Source organism: Barbus barbus, assembly GCF_936440315.1.
Source record: "Barbus barbus genome assembly, chromosome: 25".
NCBI classification, from domain to species: domain Eukaryota; kingdom Metazoa; phylum Chordata; class Actinopteri; order Cypriniformes; family Cyprinidae; genus Barbus; species Barbus barbus.
The window spans coordinates 19,012,954-19,035,748 of NC_136753.1; the positions used below are offsets into that span (position 1 = coordinate 19,012,954).

General features: G+C 36.0%; 1 protein-coding gene across 1 annotated transcript in view; it reads right to left on the bottom strand.

Moving 5' to 3' along the window:
• Positions 1-22,795, bottom strand: part of LOC306845225 (carboxyl-terminal PDZ ligand of neuronal nitric oxide synthase protein-like) — a 111,981-nt gene that overhangs the window by 66,469 nt on the left and 22,717 nt on the right. Inside the window, exons 3-4 of the mRNA XM_079377897.1 lie at positions 6,113-6,205; positions 5,030-5,088 (exon numbers count right to left, since the gene is read on the bottom strand). Coding sequence (XP_079234023.1) covers positions 5,030-5,088; positions 6,113-6,205 — 152 coding nt within the window. The remainder of the gene's footprint in view (positions 1-5,029; positions 5,089-6,112; positions 6,206-22,795) is intronic.

A 22,795-nucleotide genomic window follows, 5' to 3' on the forward strand; every position in this document is an offset into this window, starting at 1 on the left:
ATCATGGTTTTCACAACAATATTAAGCAGCACAACTGTTTTCAGCAACAAGAAATGTTTCCAAATTAGTATATTAGAATGACAGCTGTGCCATTACAGGAATAAACAGTTTTAAAATGCATTAAAACATAAACAGTTATTTTAATAGTTCATTTTATTTTCAACAGTTTAATGGTTATTTCAAATTGCAATAATGTCACTATTACTGTTGTACTGTATTTTTAATCAAATAAATGATGCCTTGGTCAACAAAGGACTCCTTTAAAAATTTTAGAAAAATCTTTCAAACTATAAACCTTTGAGCAAATGTGGTGACATTTATATTAAAAGAGTATCTCTCCCAAACATAACCACACATTTCAACTAGACAGGCAGTATAAAGGCAAAAAATTATTTTACATTTGTGGTGTTGAGACCTGAATTATATTGAGGGTTGGTTAAATTGTACAAGGAGCAAGATATGAAATTTCCATCTGATGACAAAGACTCCCAAGGAATGCAAACTAGACAAAAACCTTGACAAGAAATATTAAAACCTGCCACTGGGCATTCAGCTCTCCATGCATTCTTCAGTGTTTGCTATACAAACAGTGAATGTAATCCTTGTTGTTCTGATCAGCCAGATTCTTATTTATAATTAAGACGGGTGACCTGATTCATATGCTGGTCAATCAGCCACACACATTATATGGATTTAGGTGAAAATTTCAGCGGTAAGACTCATAAACACATCAATCAGAGCCTGTAGGTACAAAAACCAGCCACTAATTTATTATCTTGAGATTATGTGCTTTTCGTCTAGTACACTGTAATATATTCCGCCTCCTGTGGGGATTGTGTGAAGTATTTCACCAATGAGATTGGTGAAGGGAATATGAGGATCTGGAAATCATATTTTTCTTGCCAAACATCTCCTAAAACCATATTTCTACACAATAAGAGAGACTGCAAGCAATCTGCAGTAAGAGACAGATGCATTTGGGATGCATGCATGCCTGCCAATTATGGAAACCTTGCATAAACATGAAGATGCCAGTATGTGAGGTATCCATCATGATCGAGTTAGTTTTAATCATGGAGTCATGTATACCGGTTGCTTGTGTGGATACTCTGGCACTAATGGGAATGCATTCATAAAACACCACTAATGGTTTGTGTGTCCTCAACACACAAACAAACACAAATAAATGCACACGTGTTCACACACATACCCTTGAGCAAGGACGATGGAGAAAGCTTTTCATATTCTAATGGGGATGCTGTGCTCACATGTTGCCAGGGAGATGAAGCATTCTGGGGCTTTTGCAGCAGTGCTGATGTAGATGTTGGCAATTTTATTGGACCGATCCCAACACTGTGATCCAGGAAAGATGAAGTGTTGATGAACAAAATTATTGCATGCATGCCTTAATATTCAAGAAATATTTTTAACATCTGCTCATTAAGCAGACTTAAATTTACTTATGGCTAGGTTTGCTCACCAACTATATGAAAAACAAAAGTGAACTGATGTTACAGTGAAGTTACATTGTAATCACTGCAAAATTTTAAGAGTTAGGAAATTAATAATCATAAGACTGCTGCATATGGTTGTTTACTAAATGATGTAAACTGTGACAAAAGTCTGACAGAAAACCAGCATGCTGAATAGGCATTCTTGTAGCTTAAGTAGTAGAGACTGGCGATAGCAATAAAGTCATGGGCTTGATTCCCATGGAATGAATGAGCATTATAAAAGTTGCTCATCTGCCAAATGCATAAGAAAGTTATATATATATATAAAAAAAATAAGTAAAAAAACAATAAAAAAAATACAAACCATACTGCATTAATAGAACTTGCATTTTGTGGTAAATTCTGCATTGATAATAGCCTACTTTTTTCTTCTACAATTCCTACGTTTTGCTCACCAAGATGAATTTATTTAATCAAAAATACAATAAAAACAGTAATCTTGTAAATTATTATTAGAACTTAAAATAACTGCTTGTCAAATGATCATTCAAAAATCATTTATGATATGCTGAAATGCAGATTTCTTATCAATAACAATTTGTTTTTATTTGTCAGTTTTGATCAATTTAAAAAAATGTTAATCTTACTGACCCCAAGTATTTATAAACAAATATACACACTAATAGTGTACAGTTTATATAATATATAGATTTACAGTATTTAAAATAGCAATAAAGAATAACCTGTAATCTCAATATCTGAATATGTTTTTTTTAACTGAACTTTGAAAATGTGAGTATTTATTATTTAATTTATTGAAAGGCATTTATTCATTGCATTTTTTATTTATTGAAAGGTGGAAATAATCAATGGAAATAATTACTTATATTAAATAGCAACCCACAAACAAATGCAAAATGTAATGTTTTTTTACTTCATTCAAAAAAATAATGTCTCAAATTGCTCACAACCCAAGAACAGACTCATGAAAGATCAAGCATAAATCGGCTTCTCTATACTCTGTACTTAAATGTCTTTTTTACAGATACACCAACATGACCGCATTTCACTGAGTGCCCTTGAGTCTCAGGGATAAACTGAATCCTAAATAAAATACTAGTATTCCAGGTGGCTGCAGTATTGTGGATACAAGAAAAAGACTGTATCTCAGCCATCAGGTCATGGGCTGTGAACCAGTCATGTTTGAAGCCGTTTCAAGCTTTATAACAAGCTCCTTGTCATCCTTTCACTTCAAGTCTCAGAAGACAGTCCTGTGGTTAGCATTGGGTGTAGTTTTTATGACAATGCTGTTGTTCCCCACCAGCTTTGAATCAGCCTGACGATTAGTACCGGGGCGTAAGTGCAAGCGAAGATTAATACTGATGACATAGCGCGGTAGTCCTCTCATTTTTCATTAAGCCTGTCAGCGACTGGTAAATTGGGTCCTGCATTCTCCTCAGCTAGGCTTAGAGGAACACAGTCAGTGACTGTGTATGAAATTGCTGTAAGGTAGCAATGACGACAGCCACCACCTGGGTTCAAACCATTGCTTTCTTTTGACGAATCCAAAGATTTAAACTCTAACCACAACATCTCATTATCCGGGCTTTGACAGACACAGTCGGCAAACAGCATGCACACTGATCTCCTCCACAAAATTCACTTAGATTCTACTTGAGACTCCAGGTTGCATTCAATACAATGAGTAGTTTGTGAAATGTTCATTGATTTTTTTCCAATCTGCAAACCACCGGATGTTCTAATTTGCATAATCAAAAGACTAATCCCAATGTTAATTGAGCCTCCCACTGTCTAATTACTTAAATGAAATGGAGTGCAATTAAATCTCTCAGTCTCATTTATTAAATTGTTCTGGTCAGCAACTGAAGCCTTTTAACAATTTGAAGTCACATACTGTATGTCGATCTGACTATGCATGTCATTTGGGTGTTTGTTTGACTTTTATTATTATATGAAATGTAGCACATTAACAGTGGCTAGGCATGTGTGGCATTTGAGAGCCCGTCACTGCAAGTCTCATATTATAGAGAAATACCGAAGATAATCACAGACTTTAAAAAGGACTCATCTGTGCGGGGTGACATAGGTTGCTGCAAACTAGTCCAAGTTCAATGGAGAATTACAGCCTGAAAACAAAACATCAGTAACAGCGAAATCACATTGGCTACATTCACACAGCAGCAAAATATGTTTTTCTGTACTGCTTGAAGTGCTAAACTAATTACATTCATATGGATCTCAGTTATGAAAGCACATTTTATGTATCTGAAATGACTCAGTGGTCACAATCAAATTGAGTGAGAGAGTTTTTTTTGCTTCGTGGGTTGTTTTCTTGTGGTCTATGTTCAGAGTTAAAGATGCCATTTATTTTCATCATTATTTAAAATGTAAATTAAATCTTAAATTAAATCTGTTAATCTAATAAATGCATCATAAAAAAATAATCTCTCTTCACAAGACTTGAAACTCAACCGCTTAAATCATTTAGATGTGTTTTACTGTGCCTTTATAAACTTTTTTAAAATTTTGGTTACCTGGACTTTCAAAAATTACTGCGTTTTGAAGATTAACCAAAGTCTTATGAGTTTAGAATGACATGAGGTTGAGTAAATAATGTCAATTTTTCACTTCTAGGTGATCTATCCCTTTAAGGCTGCCATCTTTTTCTGGTTAAGAAATGAAAGAAAATAGGAGTTTTTTTGTGGTTGCAGAGCTAGACTAAATGTTGCTTGGGCGGAGAAGAGAATACAAGCAAAACAGCAAAAACAAGACGGAAAAACAAAACATAAATTTTGTTATGTAAAGCTCACAAGTTGAGATCTTTATTTTACTAATAGATATTTTAGACACAGATATTTTAAAGATATATTTTAAGATTAAGGAATTCCACATGTCCATGTTTAAATTGAAACGGTAGCAAAATATGGTTTTCTGCCTTGTTTTGGGGGTTTGCTAAAGAAGAAAATTAATTTGAGATGTTCTTTTTACAAATATATATTTTAGATATATATTCTAAAATAAATTAGGAATTACAGATGACTATTTAAATATTCACAACTTGATACTGTACAATAATGGTGCAAAATACAGGGGGGGAAAACTAAGATGTAGTGCAACATCTCTGTCTGACATGAATCTGTACGTAAATAAAAAACACCTAAACACTGAAAGAACCAAAATACCCATCACTTCTATTATTATGGTCATTACTTTCAAGTTAGAGAAGGAGACTGACTTCAGTTACCCATCCATTCAGATATAATTTGATCATAACAGGCTGTTTTACAGGCAATCTGCGACTCGCACCTGCTACTAAAATAGTGGTCAGTCTTAAACACTGACTGTGAACGCTGCTATTGTGAGTGTGAAGGTGATATATTTAGGTACACAGTTTAGGGGCAAATATGACATGATCATTTTATTCTCCCTTCCCACCGAAAGCCTCCCATTGAGAGCTGACACAGCATTACTCACTTACTTTCAGGACTGACAGCTACATTGGTCAAGTGCTGAATGCAGTTAAAATAAAAGAGATATTTTATGAAGCTCCTCACCTGTATATTGGGTCTTGCATCACCATCATCTTGCTTTCATCCCAGGTCCATTCTTTTTTCTGCAGGAAATGAAAGTGATCATTTCAGTTCACCACAAGCCAGGCTTTAATATATGATAATATATCCGAGGCAGAAGCCTGGTCTATCAATTTTCTCATTTAAGTTACAGCACCAAATTAAACCAAGAGATAAAGCACCTGTGTAAATCAATAAGTTATGTTTAAATGAACAGCACGAGGCAACTTAAGATGCAGAAATTGCAGGGACTGACTGTACCCATTAACTTTGAGCTAAGCATCTTGCTAAAGGACAAAATCATCCCAGAAACCACCTTAAGGCAAAGTGTCTTGCCAAAGGGTGAACACCGCAAAGCAGGACTGTGAGAAAAATAGATAGAACCCTCAGTCTTTACTTGAAGCTTATACTAGATTGCTACCAACATCCCTATCTAAATTATGACCTGCAGTTATTGTTACTAAAAAACAAGGTAGAATCTAAGCAGACCAACCATGGCAAACTGACACCGAATCAACTTGCCTCTAGATATGTTATGTAATATGTTCATTTTGGAAGTTAACACTTAAAATTAATACATTTCTACTACAGCCCAATAAAACAATTTATGGCACAGTATTTTCATTCATAAAAAGCCAATTATAGATAATGAAAAAGGTTATAGATAGATAATTACAAGTTCCTGGTGCATTTTATGTGCATACTTTTTGTGCATTTAAAAAAAGGATTTCATTGCATAAAATTAATTTTATTGCATAAAATGCCACGTAACATTCAGTTACAAGTATCGCAAACAATATACTTCATACAGCAAAATTATTTGTCTGTAATAACTGAATTTTGTAGCATCTTTGTGCTGTTAAATGGTAACATTTGTATGAGTGTGTGAGAAGAATAAATAATAACTAAATAAAATGAATGAATGAATGAATTAATTAATTAATAAATAAATCTAACAATAAAAAATAATAATAATAATAAATACATGCATACATGACAAAATATTATCTCCCATTTAACAAATTAAATGTATCCTAACAAGTTTTAAACTAGAAACTTTTAGTTTACCTTTTTCTTTTTCCGTAGCGCTACTTTCACCCCATCCACAGACACGATGATGTTGACTTTCTTCTTTTTGATATTCTTCACTTTAAATTCATACTGTAAAGAGGAGAGGAAAGATAGAGATCATTATGGGAAGAAATATCAATACAGAGTAATTATTTTTCCACCCTTCCAGGACACCCAAGGATACTTCTATTAATTAAATTCAACCCAAGACCCCATTTAAATAGAAATCATGCGGTCCGTCCTCTCCAAACATCAATAACTTCACCCTTTTTTTATTGGCGTATTCCCTTGCAAAGAACGAGCTCAAATGCCATTAACATTTCAACAAATGAAATGCAAGATTGGAACTTTTAAATGAGCCAAGCGCATATCAACCGTGTGAAAGTCGGAAAGGGAACAGCAAAGCCTTTGAATCTGGATAGAATAGAGTTCTCTAGTAAATGGCTTTCTCTATAGCTTCTCAGGAGTTAACTTTGTGATGCATGCAGAGCTCTTCCGTTATTCAGAGAGGCATTAGCCTGCTTAGAGATGTATGGATGAGGGTGTTGGTACAAACAACTGTGAGCAAACACTCTTACACAAGTAAACAAGAGTCTCCGCAGGGACAGCACGAAGAGCAGCGTGTTCTCATTTTTCATTCCTACTCATGTACAGTATACAAGTTCATAGGGATATACACAATATTGTTAAAAAGTACACTAAGTTGCCATTGGGCCTTAATTAAAACACAATGCCAAATTCAAGCCTAACATCCTTCAAAGCAACATGCTGAAATTTTTACACCATCAATATCACTACAGCTGAACAGTCCTTCTAGCTATTTTGCATCTTGTTTGTTCACTAGCCAAAGTTTAGATAATAAGAAAATTCGATTTTTATGCGTCTTCCTGCTTACAGACATAAAAGAAAAAAACTGGATTCTATGACCCATTTTGGCCTGTTTTGGCAAACTGCAATTCAGACCAGCCACTGTTGTCACAAAAGCAGCAACATGTTTAAACCAAGATGCAAAATTCAGAGTAAAATAAATTAGATCAAATACAATATGAATATATATGTATCAAATACATGTAAATATCAGTAAATTATAAATAAACCATTAAAGGGGTTATCGGATGCCCGATTGTTGATATGATTCTTTAGGGTCTTAAATGAAAAGTCAATAACGTACTTTGGTTAAAATTTCTCAATAGTAGTGTAAAAAACAACCCTTTTTACCTTGTTAAAATTAGCTTTTTTTTTTTTTTTTACAGCAACCCATGTGTTGCATTTCCTTTTAAACGCTAATGAGCTCTCCTCATTAGGGGGCAGTTGTGGCCTAATGGTTAAAGAGTTGGCCTCGTAACACAAAGGTTACGCAAGTTCGAGTCTCAGGTCTGGCAGGAATTGTAGGTGGGGGGAGTGAATGTACAGCGCTCTCTTCCACCTTCAATGCCACGACTGAGGTGCCCTTGAGCAAGGCACCGAACCCCCAACTGCTCCCCGGGCGCCGCAGCATTGGCTGCCCACTGCTCCGGGTGTGTGTTCTCGGTGTGTGTGTGTTCACTGCTGTGTGTGTGCACTTAGGATGGATTAAATGCAGAGCACAAATTCCGAGTATGGGTAACCATACTTGGCCACATGTCACATCACTTTCACTTTCCTCACCCCGCCCCTCTCTTCTGTGGGGTGACAAGCCGACCTATTTACTTTAGCTGCAAAACTTAGGAAAGGCGATTTGAAAGTGAAAGTGACAAATTTGCAAAGATTCATAAAAAACCCTTATACTCACTTCATTTGTAGGTGAAGCTGCACGGATCACAAATGATTCGCGCAAACATAGATGCATTTAGATAGATTGGAGGGTGCATTCCCTTCAAAAACGAAAGTAATGTTAAACCTCTGTGTCTTCAGCGGCTCAAATGTTGGGAGTAAATGACGACTGCTATGTTCATTATTACATCTAACATCAAAACACCTCAATCGCTTAGAAGCCATTCTTGTATATGTCCCTGCTCCGGCATTGAAACAATGGCGCTCGGACTGTTACAGCTCACACAGGGTGGGTCTAAGGTAAAACGCTAGTGTCAATCAACTACCGTGGGTGCGACAGACAGACTCACCGACAAGAGGCTGAGAATGGCTTGATTTGAAAAAGGGGATATTCTTTATAGAGATTAAAAAAATAACACTGGTCAAAAACTAAAATTTTTATCATTATAGGCTGGTTGTGTACACACTACCAACACACATTTATGTTCAAATAACAAGATAGATAGTTACGTTCAAATAACTATCAAATGGTGCTGCCTCCATTACTGTGCTACATTCATATATTCATTCAATATATTAGATTATTAATAGCCTTTCCTTTTCGGTCCTATCATAGGACAGAACAAGAAATGGTATAAATAATTTTTCATTGGGCAAAAGTATCAAAAGTATTATAATACGAAAAGCTCCAATACAGAGCAGCACAAAGCGCTTATGTGCAGCCAGTGCGCAGAATGATGTGCTTAAAGCAGCACGGAGTCACATAGAAAAGTTCAAAGCACAAAAGGAAAGAGATACTGATGCATAGTTTATTAAATCTGTGTGATAGTTTATTGAGCCTTTTAACGGTTTTAAATTTCAATTACTGTGTGCTCTTGAAGAGAGTTTCATCGACTTGACTGTTGAAAACGTACGCGACACGCAGCTTGAATGCTGAATGGAGGATGACAGACAGCTGCAGCAGAGAGAAGAGTTTACGTGAACTTGAATAAACAACTTGTAATAAACAACCGTTCATCCAATTGACTTGCTGCAGGCCCAAGAGAGTGCAGTGTCACATTTTGGTGCAATATGGACACGTGACACATTAATAAACTTTTAATAAACTACAGAAGAGCGCAAGCCAGAAGCGGCACACCTCACACGGACAGAGCTTATATGCTTCGAGAATGGACACTGAGCTACTGATACAAAACACACAGGTCTGTTAAGAGCAATACTTTTAATAAGGTAGCCTAACATTTTTCTAACAAACAATCACTCCCAAATCAGAAATTAGCAACACAGTAATTACTGACATCGTAAGGGTGGGCTATTTAACTAAAAGAAAAACGAAGTTCAACGAACTGTAATAAATAAAGAACACTGTAGCGTACTTTCAATAACAGCATTACACATTTTAATTAACGAACAGTTTAAATAAAATAAAATATTTATTTTTCGCAAGTATTTTCCAAGCAAATTAAGGGCACATTTTCATCATGTGTAAACATGGTGGATAAAAGCAGCTCGGATTTTTTTTTTTTTTTACACCAACAATATACTACAGGCATCCTTCTTACAGAACTCAGGTGATTTTTCAAACTTGATGTGCTGTTGTGGTACGCCACTTTCAAATTGCATATTTGGCACACTGCCTTTGTCGTGTCCTCACTCAATTTAAAGTACTCCCACACAGCTGAGGTCTTCTGCAATTTTGTCTTCTCTTCCAGGTGAACTGAATCATGACATTCATGACTTTCACTCATGGGCGATTCATATTCAAGCGCGAATGAGAACAGTTTTGCAGGGGATGCCAGGTGGTCAAAAAAAAAAAGAATATTCGATTCTCAAAATTGAAAATCGAATGTCATCCTACCAAACGAATATTCAACTAATCGAATATTCTGGTCCAGCCCTAGAATTTTCATTATAATAAAGTATAACTAATGCAATGCTAATGGACATAGGCCTTTATCACTGCTTAGAATACCATGAAATATGTTGAGTACCTTATTCTATGTAAGAAGCCACATCATCTCACAGAGGGACTTATTTCAAACACTCGGCTGATGTTATGAAGTGAGTTTGGAGTAAAAACATGTTATTAAATGTGGTATTTTCACGTGCTTTCAGATGGAGCAGCATTTACTACACAGAGCCGTAGTTCACTGAGAAGCTACGCAAACAGCTGTCATTAAATCGCAAACGATTTCTTCGATTTCATAATCGCGCAATAATATCGTCTGCAAATAATATTTTTTTGTGTAGCTTGTCAGAGAACTACGGCTCTTTGTGGTAAATGCTGCTCCATCTCAAAGCAGGTGATGGAAATTTACTACTAATCACAGAACCGGCTTTACTGACAAGATGTGCATGACAATCAGATTCAATTAATCTTGCAGACCTACTCCCAATCCTTCGGTCACATACTGACTTTAGGAAGCTCAATCATTGTGACATTCACAATGTTGATTAATTAAAAAAAAAAACTATATAACTATTCAATATATCATGCAGCCATGAAGAATATAAAATTAATTCATGAAAACATGCATGGATAAGAGCAAGGAGAGAAATTATTAGCAGTAAACAAGCAAAAGCTGAAATGTCAGGGTGTAGATAGAATCCCCCGCACTTACTTAATGATCTTTATTTTACAGTAAAGGGCCAATCCTCATTCTATATAATTTAACACTCAGCACAGCATAAAAAATATAAATAAATTTAAAAAAATAATAAATAAAGCGCTAATATACAAGCTGTCAAGGCCACCACGTGCACCTACGTGTTAATACTAACCAGGTGATGGCACGTTTACCGCTCTTTTCCATTTTCACCCCCTCTCTGCAGTAATGCCTTCCTGTTAGTCTCATTTTAATTGAGTTTCTTTCAGCCACCTGGACCCCATTTCTTGTCTCTCAGCAGGTGCTGAGTGAAATTTCATCTAGTTTTACACATTGGGGTCAAAGAAGATACAGACACTGCTGTCTGTAAGAGACGTATGAATGAAAGATTTAAGCAAAATATAAAACCATTTCACTATACCCTGCCTAAAACAACTTTTGTGATTCAACTTTCCTTTTCAGGTTCTGACCATACAAAATTTGGCTGGTGTTTAATTCTACAATGTTTACATGAAAATAATCGTGTGCACTAAATACTGAAGAAAGAACTCAATTTGCTCAAGATGTGCATAACAGGCATGGCAAAAACTTTACATCAGTCTTGAAAACAGAACAAAGTTGAGACGTGCTCAAAGTCAAACAATGCATTGAGCATTGAGCTCGTCTTGAATCCCTTTCTAAGCTGAACCTACAAGGTCACAGCAAAGTTCAAACAATCAGATGAGAAATCTAACTGTGCTTTCAGAATGGTTTCAGAGCCAACCCTGAATGTTTTACAAGGAGAACGGAGAAAAAAATCTATATCATACAAAGTTGAATAAAATATGGCAGTGATTCCTGTACTGAACCATCAATGAACCAAAAAAGCAACAAGCAAGAATAAGAATCCTACATCATTTGAGTTATGCAACATAAGCACAGCAGCACAAGTAGTATGATTTATGAACATATTCTTCTAATAAATTGTTCAAACGAACAAACTATGAATCCTTCACTAAAACAACTGAATTGACTAGATGCAACCAGAGTAACCTCTCCGACTTCACAAAATGAAGCAGTTTGTTATGACAACATGCAGTTAAAAAGATATACAGTTGCACAGATACACCTTTCCAGACACTTATTATTTTTTAAACATTGTTCACTAAGGGATTATTAGACACGTTTGCAAATCAATTTTTTTTTTTTATATTTACTGAAAAAAATTGGACATAACTACAGCTTGTGAGCAACTTTTATTAGATCTATAGCAATAATATCCAACAAAACATTTCAGAGCAAAACCAGAAAGATTTTATGACTTTTAGGCCTAGAAAGAAAAATAAAGCAACATTTCATAATGTTTTTTTCCATGATTGTGGGAAGATTGATATATTGTACACTACTGTTCAAAAGGTTGGGGTCGGTAAGATTTTTTTATGTTTTTGAAAGAAATCTCAAGATCATCGTGGTTGTATTTATTTGATCAAAAATGCAGTAAAACAGTAATTATGTATTATTACAGTGAGTTTAGTATAGCTGTTTTCTATTTTATTATATTTTAAAATGCAATTCATTACTGTGAGGTCTGTATTTTCAGCAGCCACTTCAAGTCTTTGGTGTCACATGATCCTCCAAAATCACTGTAATAAGAGTCAGAATCATCCCTTATCATCATCAACAGTCATGGAAGCCATGATACATTTTTCTCAGGATTTTTCTGGGAAACACTAGTGTTAATCATAGAATGAATTGGCCAGAGGACTAACTTCTTTAATGAATTGTTTCCAATTACTCAGTGAACTGCAGATGTCTGACTCGTGAAATCTGCTACACAAACAAAATCCTGTAGGAAACATTTTATCTTTTGAACAAAGTATTGTTCCTCAGACAAAAAGGTGATTCAAGTAGCCAACGTTCATTACGGTTTACAGCTTGACTGAATAAAACCTTGGGACAACAATACACTCTTTACAAATAATATGGCAGGCAACTTATCTACAGATCCCATTATATCCCTAAAAACATGCTTATTCTGCTACAAAAATTAAGGGTTCATAATTGCTATTATCTATTATACGCTTCACAGACAGCAAGGACGTGATTCCTCTGCTGTGAGGTGGTGAAAATAATGCACAACTAACAGAGCAGAAGCCACTCATTTGATCTACAGCGCACCGTTAAAATGTCAGGCTCATTTCGCTCATTGCAACAGCATTCACAATATCCTGCGTTAGTCGCCTTTGAGAAATGGCACCTTTCAACAGAATGACATTCACACGCTGTTGAGGCTAGATTAGGATTTTAGTATCCCTCCTGGGATCAGGAGATTCAGTGGGATACATTGCCAGCAATCTACAAATCAAATCCTGGGTCACTCGTGACAGCTACATGAATGTACACAAGCGGGGGGCAAAGACTTCCTTTATTACACTACTAAATCTGACACATTCATTCATTCTTTCTATCTTAACATGTAAGATTAAGAGTTGATTATTGAGCCACCCTGAGAGGTAGGGTGATCCATCATAATGACACCCTCCATCATAGGCAGCTCTTTATTTTTATCTTGTCCCCAGACAACAATACTTACACAGCAGACTTGATCATGCATGTGGGTGAGACTGAAAATAATGCTGCATCAACTAATCACTAAAATTTGATCTTCAAGTCAATAATGAATTTCATAAACAATTCGTTTTTGCACTGAGCATGGGAAACACATCTGGTGAAGGCCACTCGTTGACATTTCCGTTAATCTCAATGTCAGCTGCTCAGCTGGGGCACAACTCCTCAAAAACTCAAAAATATGCAGGGTGGTTTCATCAATCCATTTGTACATAAATTGCTGCAGTAAAATCAATTTTCATAGAAACTTGTTTTTTTTATACAATTTATACAACCACAAAAATCTAAAATAGGATTCCTCCCAATGTACAGCATGATCCGTTTGATCTAGTTTTCAAAGGAAATGACTTTTAGGAGTCGATTCTTTTAATAAACAATTCAAAATGACTCTCGAACTCAGTTGTTACTGGTTTAAACCAGTCTGACCAATCCTTCACTCAATGAATTCACTGAATACATCAGAGCAGCTTCTGGAACAACATCTGACTCACAAGTTGTCAATACTTTCAGTTATGTCTGTTATGAAATGAAGTGTTTAAAATTGAAGAACAATGTCACATCACTGTTCAGAAATCATTCTAATATGCTGATTTGGTGCTCAAGAATAATTTATTTATCTATCTAATGTCAACAGCTGCTTAATATTTTTTGTGGAAACCATGATACATCTTTTTTGAATAGGTTATGAATAGAAAATTCAAAAGAATTATTCGAAATATGAATCTTCTGTAAAAGTCTTTACTGTAAGTTTTTTTATACATCATTGCTGAATAAAACTATAAATTTATTTAAAACAATACTGACTTTTTAAATGAAGTAATTTTAAATGCACTAAAAATCATTGAAACTTCCTATTTTGTAATAAATTAACAAAAACATACAATTATACAGCACTGTAAACACAGAGTAAGTCCAGAATATTATACAAGTTCAATAATTTGTGTACTATCCAATAAAAAAAAAATACATGAAAGTCAATGAAAATACTTTGTATTTAGGGCTTCAAACTTATTCATTATAACAGATGTTCAAGGATGTTACAGATGCCTAAAAATATTGTGATGTCGTGTGATGTAAAGGCTAATTCAGACAGGCTAACAGTTTAACATTTCTACCAAGGTCACTCTGACAGTTTCTGGAAGGAAAGAATAGAAATCAATGCACACTGTACTTTCCAGGGTTACAAAAGTCACGGCGTTCTATCTTGTGGCTCTTTACTACACCTCTTTTGATAAGAGTTTTGCATTCTAGAGAGCGAGTGAGTCTGTATCTACAATCCTCCAGCAGCACAATGGGACAGACAATGTGTCAGCATTAATCATCAGACAGGGTTGATCTTGGTGACAATTTCTGCAGCTTATCAAAAAGTAGAGGCTCAAGAGAGAAGCAAAAAAGTCTCAGAATAGACAGACCCTGCTGGAGAGAAGCACATCCATCTTGGAAGTTTATGCAGACAACAGAAAATAAAAAAAAAACAGAAAATCTATCATGAATCAATATCCAGATGATATACAGCACCTACACTTCACTGCCACTGCTGAGGAAAAACTTTGACTTTATCAACAAGCCTTTTTTCCATGATATCAAGACACGGACACGCTCTGAATCAACATTTAGATTCATTCAGTGTCCATGGCTACACAAGATACTATCAAGGATGGTGTTCCCATAGCAACCAATAAAAATATTCTTAAGGCGTCCAGAAGGACAACAAATTGTTGAAAATAAATCGATGAGTTCTGACAAACTGATCTTGAAATATTATCCCAGAGTAACCAACCTTTAGTCTAGCATTAACTTCCACTGAGATATGGGAAACAAAATCAGTTCATTTCTTCTGGAGTAAACAAAGTTTCATGGATTTGAAAAGATTCAATTCTGAATGTCACAAAAGATCTGATTTCATTACGATCTGAAATGAAGAGACAATAACATCTAAGTAAAATGAAAAGCAGAAAGTGATACACTAAATCTCTTTAGAATAAATTACATGATATTAAATTTTACATTTTCTATGCCACAAAAAAGTTGCCACCTTAATTTTAGAGTGTTGAGGGCGTGTTGTGGTTGCTAAGTGGTTTTGGGTGGTTGCTAGGGTATTCTGGATGATTGCTGGGAGGCTGTGTACTGGCCCAACTCAAAAGAGCCCACCAGTTTCTCTGACACTTCGTTCCTAACATAAAAAAAAAAAAAAAAATCACTATCACACATAAAATTTATATGTATAAAACATGATCAGCTGTCCTTTAAAAACATGAAAACACTGGCTTCTGGCTCATTGCTACTTTCCCCTGAAAATGGGCAGAAGGGGGCACAATGACACAATGACTCTGAGCATTATAATTAGACTGGCTGTGAAGAGGCTCTCAGTATAAAAGCCCACTGGGGAATTCAGCCTCTTCACATCCATACTTTTCTCTTTTTCTCCCTCTCACCACTGTCAGAGACCCATGAAGATGACACTGAGATAGAATGCAAGCACAGCCTTGCTCCACAGCTGGAACTTACAGGTAAACGCTTTTTTCATTACAGGAGCAAAGGCAGGCTGACCTACAAACATAAGCCCATTTCTCAAAGCGTAGCAGGCGGAAAACGCCTCACTCTCATTTTGCTTTGCCCATTTCATCACTGTAGACAAATGCCATTTAAGAAGTAATCCAAAACATCTAAGATGAATCTGTGCCTGAGAGCTAAGCGCCAAACGTAATCAAAGAAATCAGTTTGGCCTTGCTATTAAGTTACTGCACTAATATGTAAAAATCCAGAGGGTTTTTATGTATTAAAATGATCCTCGTGCACACATTCTGGAATTGACAAAGTGGGGCTTCAATTTAAAGCTCAAAGTGAGTAATTCGGCAATACTAGTATTAATGAAATCATGCGAGTTATATTCAGCTTTCCAGCACTACCATTGGTCAAGCAAGAAAATAGTCCCGCCCCAAACTCACACCATTGGTCGAGACAATGTTGTTGTGGTGAGATACTCAAAAAAATTATGTTCTCAAAGAGAGCCACATTCTTTACACGTTTTGATGAAATAAACTTAAATTGCTTATTTGTAATTGGAATACAATGATGCAATGGAATTTGGCAATGGGAAATATTTGATCAAAACAGCAAAGTAAAGAAATATTTATTTGATTTATTTTGGCCAAATTAGTTTTGGACGGCCAAAATTTATTTACCCAAACTTTTGCTAACTTTTTCCTTTGTATTTTTTTTTTATTAATTAATTTTAGTGCATCAGTAATAATAAAAAAAAAAAACATTTTCTATTTTCCAATTATATTTAATCTCAGTGGTAATTTAAACTAGGATCGGATCAACATAGGCAACACCGTAATATTTAATTTTTTTTAAAGTTGGGAATAAAACATAACTTATTTTTAGTCTATTTTGCAAGAAAATTCAATTTTAGTCTTTCTACTTAAAAAAAAAAAAAGTTCTAGGGGTTGCCCTCGACTAAGGATTATTCTGGTCGACTAGTAGTCATTCATTTTTAAGCATTAGTCGACTAATCGCACATTTATTAATAAACCATAAATAAATCATAATAATGAGCCTTTAATTGTCTTAATAGCCTAATAAGCGCTCAAGCACATAAAGCTTTCCACAGCACACTGGCAAAAGTAATGATTATGAATGTGTCGGGAAAACAGTAAGGCTGAATTTAATAATTTGCTGATAAACTTGTGCTTTCTTTGTTTTTGTCTTAAGAGATGAATTCGGCGGCACTGACTCGTCATCTCTGCAGTACGCTAGTGGATGCGCCTGTTTCATATGGATTACACAATCAGAGAATGTTTGTTTTCCATTTGAGCTGGTTGATTTGAAAGTAGACATTTCACTCTCTATAGATATATTTTTAATCTCTGTATAAAGGCAAGTATACACTGCCCTCCAAAAATTTGGAAACGCCCTTGAAACGTGGGGTTTCGGACAAAGTCCTTTTTTGTGAAAATTTTGCACTGATAAGGGACAACACAAACTACGAAAACATTTTATTACATAAACGGTTTATACATAGAAAAAACTTAAATTTTCGATTCATCAAAATATCACCATTAGCAGCGATTACAGCTCTGCATAATCTGGGCATCCGAGCTGTCCGTTTATTCAAACATTGACTTGATATATTACTCCAAACCTCCTGAAGGATTGCCCAAAGATGATTCACACTGGTTGGACACTTCTTACAAACATCACGGTCCAGTTCCTCCCATAGTACAGTAGCTCAATTGGGTTGAGGTCGGGTGATTGGGGAGGCCATTCTATGACAGACATGATGCCAGCTGACCGTTTCCTCTCCAAACTTTTGGAGGGCAGTGCATATGTATATAGTTTACAGTTCCTTTTTTTGACACACTCAAGTTCACAGAGACCGAGATGGCAGAAAGCCCATCCAGTTTGCTTTCATTATTTTACAAAAGCACACAAGTTTTGTTATTGTGAGTGCACACAAATGAATTTTGAGTCTTTACAGATTCAAAAGATGTATTACTCTCATCTGTATTACCAAAAATGAGAGTATTTTAAAGGGCACCTATTATGCCCCTTTTTACAAGATGTAATATTGGTCTTGGGTGTCCCCAGAATGTCTCTATGAAAAAGAAGGACAGTGTACAACCAAACAACTCGCTGAGGGCGGAAACTAATGCAGGGCTCTCAGTAAAATCCCGTGGGTGGGGCCTAAGCAATGTGACATCATATTGCTTTGAGAATCAAAGTGGCATGCCTATTGAAACAGCTTTGGATTAAAAAATAAGGAGTGGGTGGATTTTTATCAATGTAGGGTGGGGTTGTGTTCACACACTGCCAACACACATTTATGTCCAAACATGTAAAAGTGGGTTTTCCATAATAGGTGTCCTTTAAGAGCAAGTGACTGTGACCTTACCACTTCCTGTGGATTTTTATATATTTTTTCAGCAACTAAGCGACTTATAAAATTTTGGTTTGACGAATCCTATTCTCGTCAACTATTAGGGGGCAGCCCTAGAATTTCATTTAATTCGTCAGTGTCTCTCACCCACTTCGCTTCCTGTTGACCTACTGTCCTATCTAAATAAAAGGCATTAAACACCAAATTAATAGCAAATTTGCAAAATAGCTAAATTAATTACTAGCAATTTCTGAGTGAAAATACCATTTTACCCCCTAATGTGTCACCGAATAACTAACTAGCCGATTAGACAGGCTGGTAAGTCAAATATTTTTTTAGTCATTCTGATAAGTGAAGTGAAGTGAAGTGAAGTGACGTGACATTCAGCCAAGTATGGTGACCCATACTCGGAATTCGTGCTCTGCATTTAACCCATCCAACGTGCACACACACAGCAGTGAACACACACACACCGTGAACATACACCCGGAGCAGTGGGCAGCCATTTATGCTGCGGCGCCTGGGGAGCAGTTGGGGGTTCGGTGCCTTGCTCAAGGGCACCTCAGTCGTGGTATTGAGGGTGGAGAGAGCGCTGTACATTCACTCCCCCCACCTACAATCCCTGCCGGCCCGAGACTCGAACCTGCAACCTTTGGATTACGAGTCCGACTCTCTAACCATTAGGCCACGACTTCCCCACTAGTGAGATAGATAAGTGTTATGTCTTAATTTACAGTATCTCAAAAGAACTATCTTTAAAAGCACCAACACTTTCCATACTCTTTGAAGGAAGCATTACCATTTCTTTCAATGTAGCAGTGAGTCAACTGTGGTAAACAAAAAATAAAGAACATACAGTGAATGTGTATTTGCGTGGTGGGGATGTTATTGAGAGCAAACAAGTCTCATAATGAACATTGGTTGAAAGCAAACACTAACTGCCAGTCTGTTACACATGCACACAAATATTTTGGCATCATGAGGGTTCTGTCTTTAGTAAAACAAGCCAAAAAATTAATAGAAGCATCATGTACAAATAAACTAAGTTCAAGTTCAAGTTCATTTTGTTTGTATAGCACATATACAACAGCCAACAGGCTGACCAAAGTGCTTCACAGATGATACCACATACACAGAAAAACAGATCAGACAAAATTTAATATAACCCTATAAAAAAATTATAATAAAAAAAAATATTATAATTAAATAAAAAGGCCATATCACAGTAGTCAATACACTAAGAAAAACAAATACGTTTTTAGCAGGGACTTAAAAACAGACAGTGAAGGGGCCATTCTAATCTCTAGAGGCAGGGCATTCCAAAGTCGGGGCCCTGCCACTGCAAATGCACGCTCACCTCTGCGCTTAAGCCTAACGTGAGGGACTACCAACAAAGCTTGGTCACAGGATCGTAGGCTTCTGGACGGAGTGTAGAGATGAAGAAGCTCAGAGAGGTAGACAGGGGCTAAGTTGTGAAGGGATTTATATACAAAGAGTAAAATTTTTAAATCTATTCTCTGACAAACCGGCAACCAGTGTAAGGATTTAAGAACCGGGGTGATGTGTTCATGTTTACGACACTTTAAAAGAATTCTGGCCGCAGCATTCTGAACAAGCTGAAGACGTGCAATCTGACCCTTAGATATACCGCAGTATAAAGAATTGCAGTAATCTAGATGAGATGTAACAAAAGCGTGAACAGCCATTTCTAGAGTTTTAGTAGTGAGAAAATGTTTAATTTTAGACAGTAAGCAAAGCTGATAGAAACTGGATCCGATAACAGAGGAGATATGCTTATCAAATTTTAAATGCTGGTCAACAAGAACTCCTAGGTTCCGAACCCGTGAGGTAGTGTTGTCAAAAATATTGATATTTCGATAAATATCGATACTGAAATATCTGAACGGTACCAATATTAATTTCTCGAAGTATCGATACACCGATACTAGCCGAGCTGGTCACTTTCACTTCTCTCCAAAGGCGCGTGGACAAGCACCACACGTGACCGCACTCGTCTCCTTCGCTCTGGTTAAATAGCAAAAGTGAAGTGAATAGAAAGATGACTGCTTAAAGAACACAGCAGGAGCGCTATCTGTAGGGATCTATGATCTCCGCGATGCAGAGAACGCGCACGGAATCGTAGAATCCAGTCATAAAAACGGAATTTACAGTTTAACGTGGAATGTCACGGAATTTGTCAAAGTTTGGATGAATTAATCAAAAGTAGGTCATTACACAAATCAAATCGCGATATGGACCAGTATCTGTAAATATTAAGCTGCAAAAGTGGATTTAAATATGAATCCTGCATGTTCTGCTAATGTGGCGCTCGCGGTGATTTCAGCGTCTGCCGTCTCAATGAGGACATAAATACATCAACAATATCTCCAGAACTGATCTGAAAGGCACTTTACGAGCATTTTACCATTTAATTTGAGTAAAACTAGCGTCATGTCATACACACACAGAACTTTAAAAGTATTCACGGCAACCCGTCAAAATAAAAGTTTGGTTTAACTTAGCCTATTAAAGACCGTGTGCCAGAAATAGGCTATATTACTATTATTTAGTAGAATGTACATAATACTACTACTGTTAATTTTTTTAAAAGAAATAATCACAAAACATTTAAATTTTAATAGTAAATCCCCTTCATTTGCCAAAAATGTAAATGTTTAATTTTCATTAATTCAAATATAAATTAATTAAAATTGTTTTATGCCTTCATCTGATATCCAGTAAAATTTAAATACACAACACAGAATTTCTGAGGAGGAAAACACATTTCATAAGGCTACTGTAAGAATAAATAAAAATAGTTTGTATGCATTCAAATAATAGACATGCTAAAACACAGAATTTGGTAACAATAAAACATAAGGTGAGAAAAAAATAAAACATTTCATACGGCCCTAAACGTGTCATTTTTGTTACACTTTTAATAAATTAAATGTTAAATTGTATAATTTTCATGATTTTAATGAATTAGACATGCTTTTAGATTAATAGCATTTAATTTGACCATTAAAAAAAAAAAAAAAAAAAAAGTGTCCAGAAAAATTAAAACGGAAAAAAACGGAATCCAGAAAAATTAAAGTGGAAAAAATAAAATGTAGAAAAAAATAAAACTGAATTTGAGAAAAAATAAAACTGATTTCATAGGGCCCTATATCTGGAAATATTTTGGTTATGAAGCAAATGAGAATATCAACAAATACAACTTTGGATTTTAATTAGTACATGTATTAGCAAACGTTAGTTTCAATTAACATTTAACTAAGATTAATAAAAGATTAATAAATAAATCAACAGATGCAGTACCTCAAGACATTTTTTTGTTCATGTAAAGTATACCGCATGTTCTCGACTTGTTACATTTATCTTTAAATTAAAAAAAATTACCCCCTTAATATTGTGGCAGTTTTTTTCTCCATGGTATCGAAAATCTATATTTTTCAAGGTATCGTATCGAAGTTAGAAATTCCAGTATCGTGACAACACTACCGTGAGGATCTAAAAACGGATAAACTTTCTAACTCGGGGCTTATACACAGAGTTCTCATTTGGACCGAAAACAATTACCTCAGTCTTGTCTTCATTTAGGAAGAGGAAATTTTGGGCTAGCCATAATTTAACCTCCTCTAGACATTGCAGAAGAGAAGTAATCGCAGTGGAATTGTTTCTTTTGATAGGTAAATAGATCTGAGTATCATCTGCGTAGAAATGAAAAGACACGCCATGTTTACGCAGAATAGAGCCCAGAGGAAGCATGTAGAGTGAAAATAGAGAGGGAGCTAAAATAGAGCCTTGTGGAAGGCCACAGGTCAGAGGTGCGGGGGAAGAGGTAAAATTGCCCAGCTTCACTAAAAACTTTCTGTCAGACAGGTATGACTGAAACCATTTCAGGACATTAGATTTAAGACCTACCCAAGACTCCAGTCTAGATAATAGAGAGGAGTGGTCTACGGTATCAAAAGCGGCCGACAGATCTAGAAGAACAAGAACCACAGAGTCTCCGGAATCAGTAGAGAGGTAAATATCATTTAACACTCTCAACAGGGCGGACTCAGTGCTGTGAGCAGACTTGAAACCTGATTGAAAAACCTCATAAATATAGTTACTTGACAGAAAACATTGAAGTTGATTCAGCACAATTTTCTCCAAAGCTTTTGAAATGAAAGGTAAGACAGAAATTGGCCGAACATCTTTTAGGACAGAGGAGTCCAGTGAAGGCTTCTTGAGCAGAGGAGTGACCATAGCCACTTTAAGACTGGCAGGAACAGAGCTAGTTTGGAGACACTTATTGATAAGAGACACCAAACCTGGCCCAACCGAATTGATAATTAATTTTAAAAATCTCGGGTGAATGATATCGCTAGAACAGAATGAAGGTTTAAGCTTGCCAATCACCTCCTTCAATTCCTGGAGATTGATAGGCACAAAAGCATCGAAAACGGCAGAGGCAGATGACATGATTGGAGAGACAGTTAAAGTTAAAGTGTGGCAGACGCTAAGTCTTAAGTTAGTAATTTTGAATGCAATAATTTAAAAGGCACTTTGTGCACCATTTTGTGCTGGAAAAATGGATTGCTGTCATTGCTGAAAACAAAGGGCTGGCAAAGCCTCCGAATAAACCTGTGGAAAGTTGAATATAAGTGGCAAGAGGAAGTACCGCAGCCCTCACACCCCTTCCTTTAAGGAAAATCGGAGGAACAGTCTCTGACAGGTAGGCAGAGATGATATTTAGCTGCAGTGCTGTGAATCACTACTTCTGTGAGAAAAACGAGATGAATCTTCTAAGACCACAGGAAACTGAAATGACTGGATAATGAG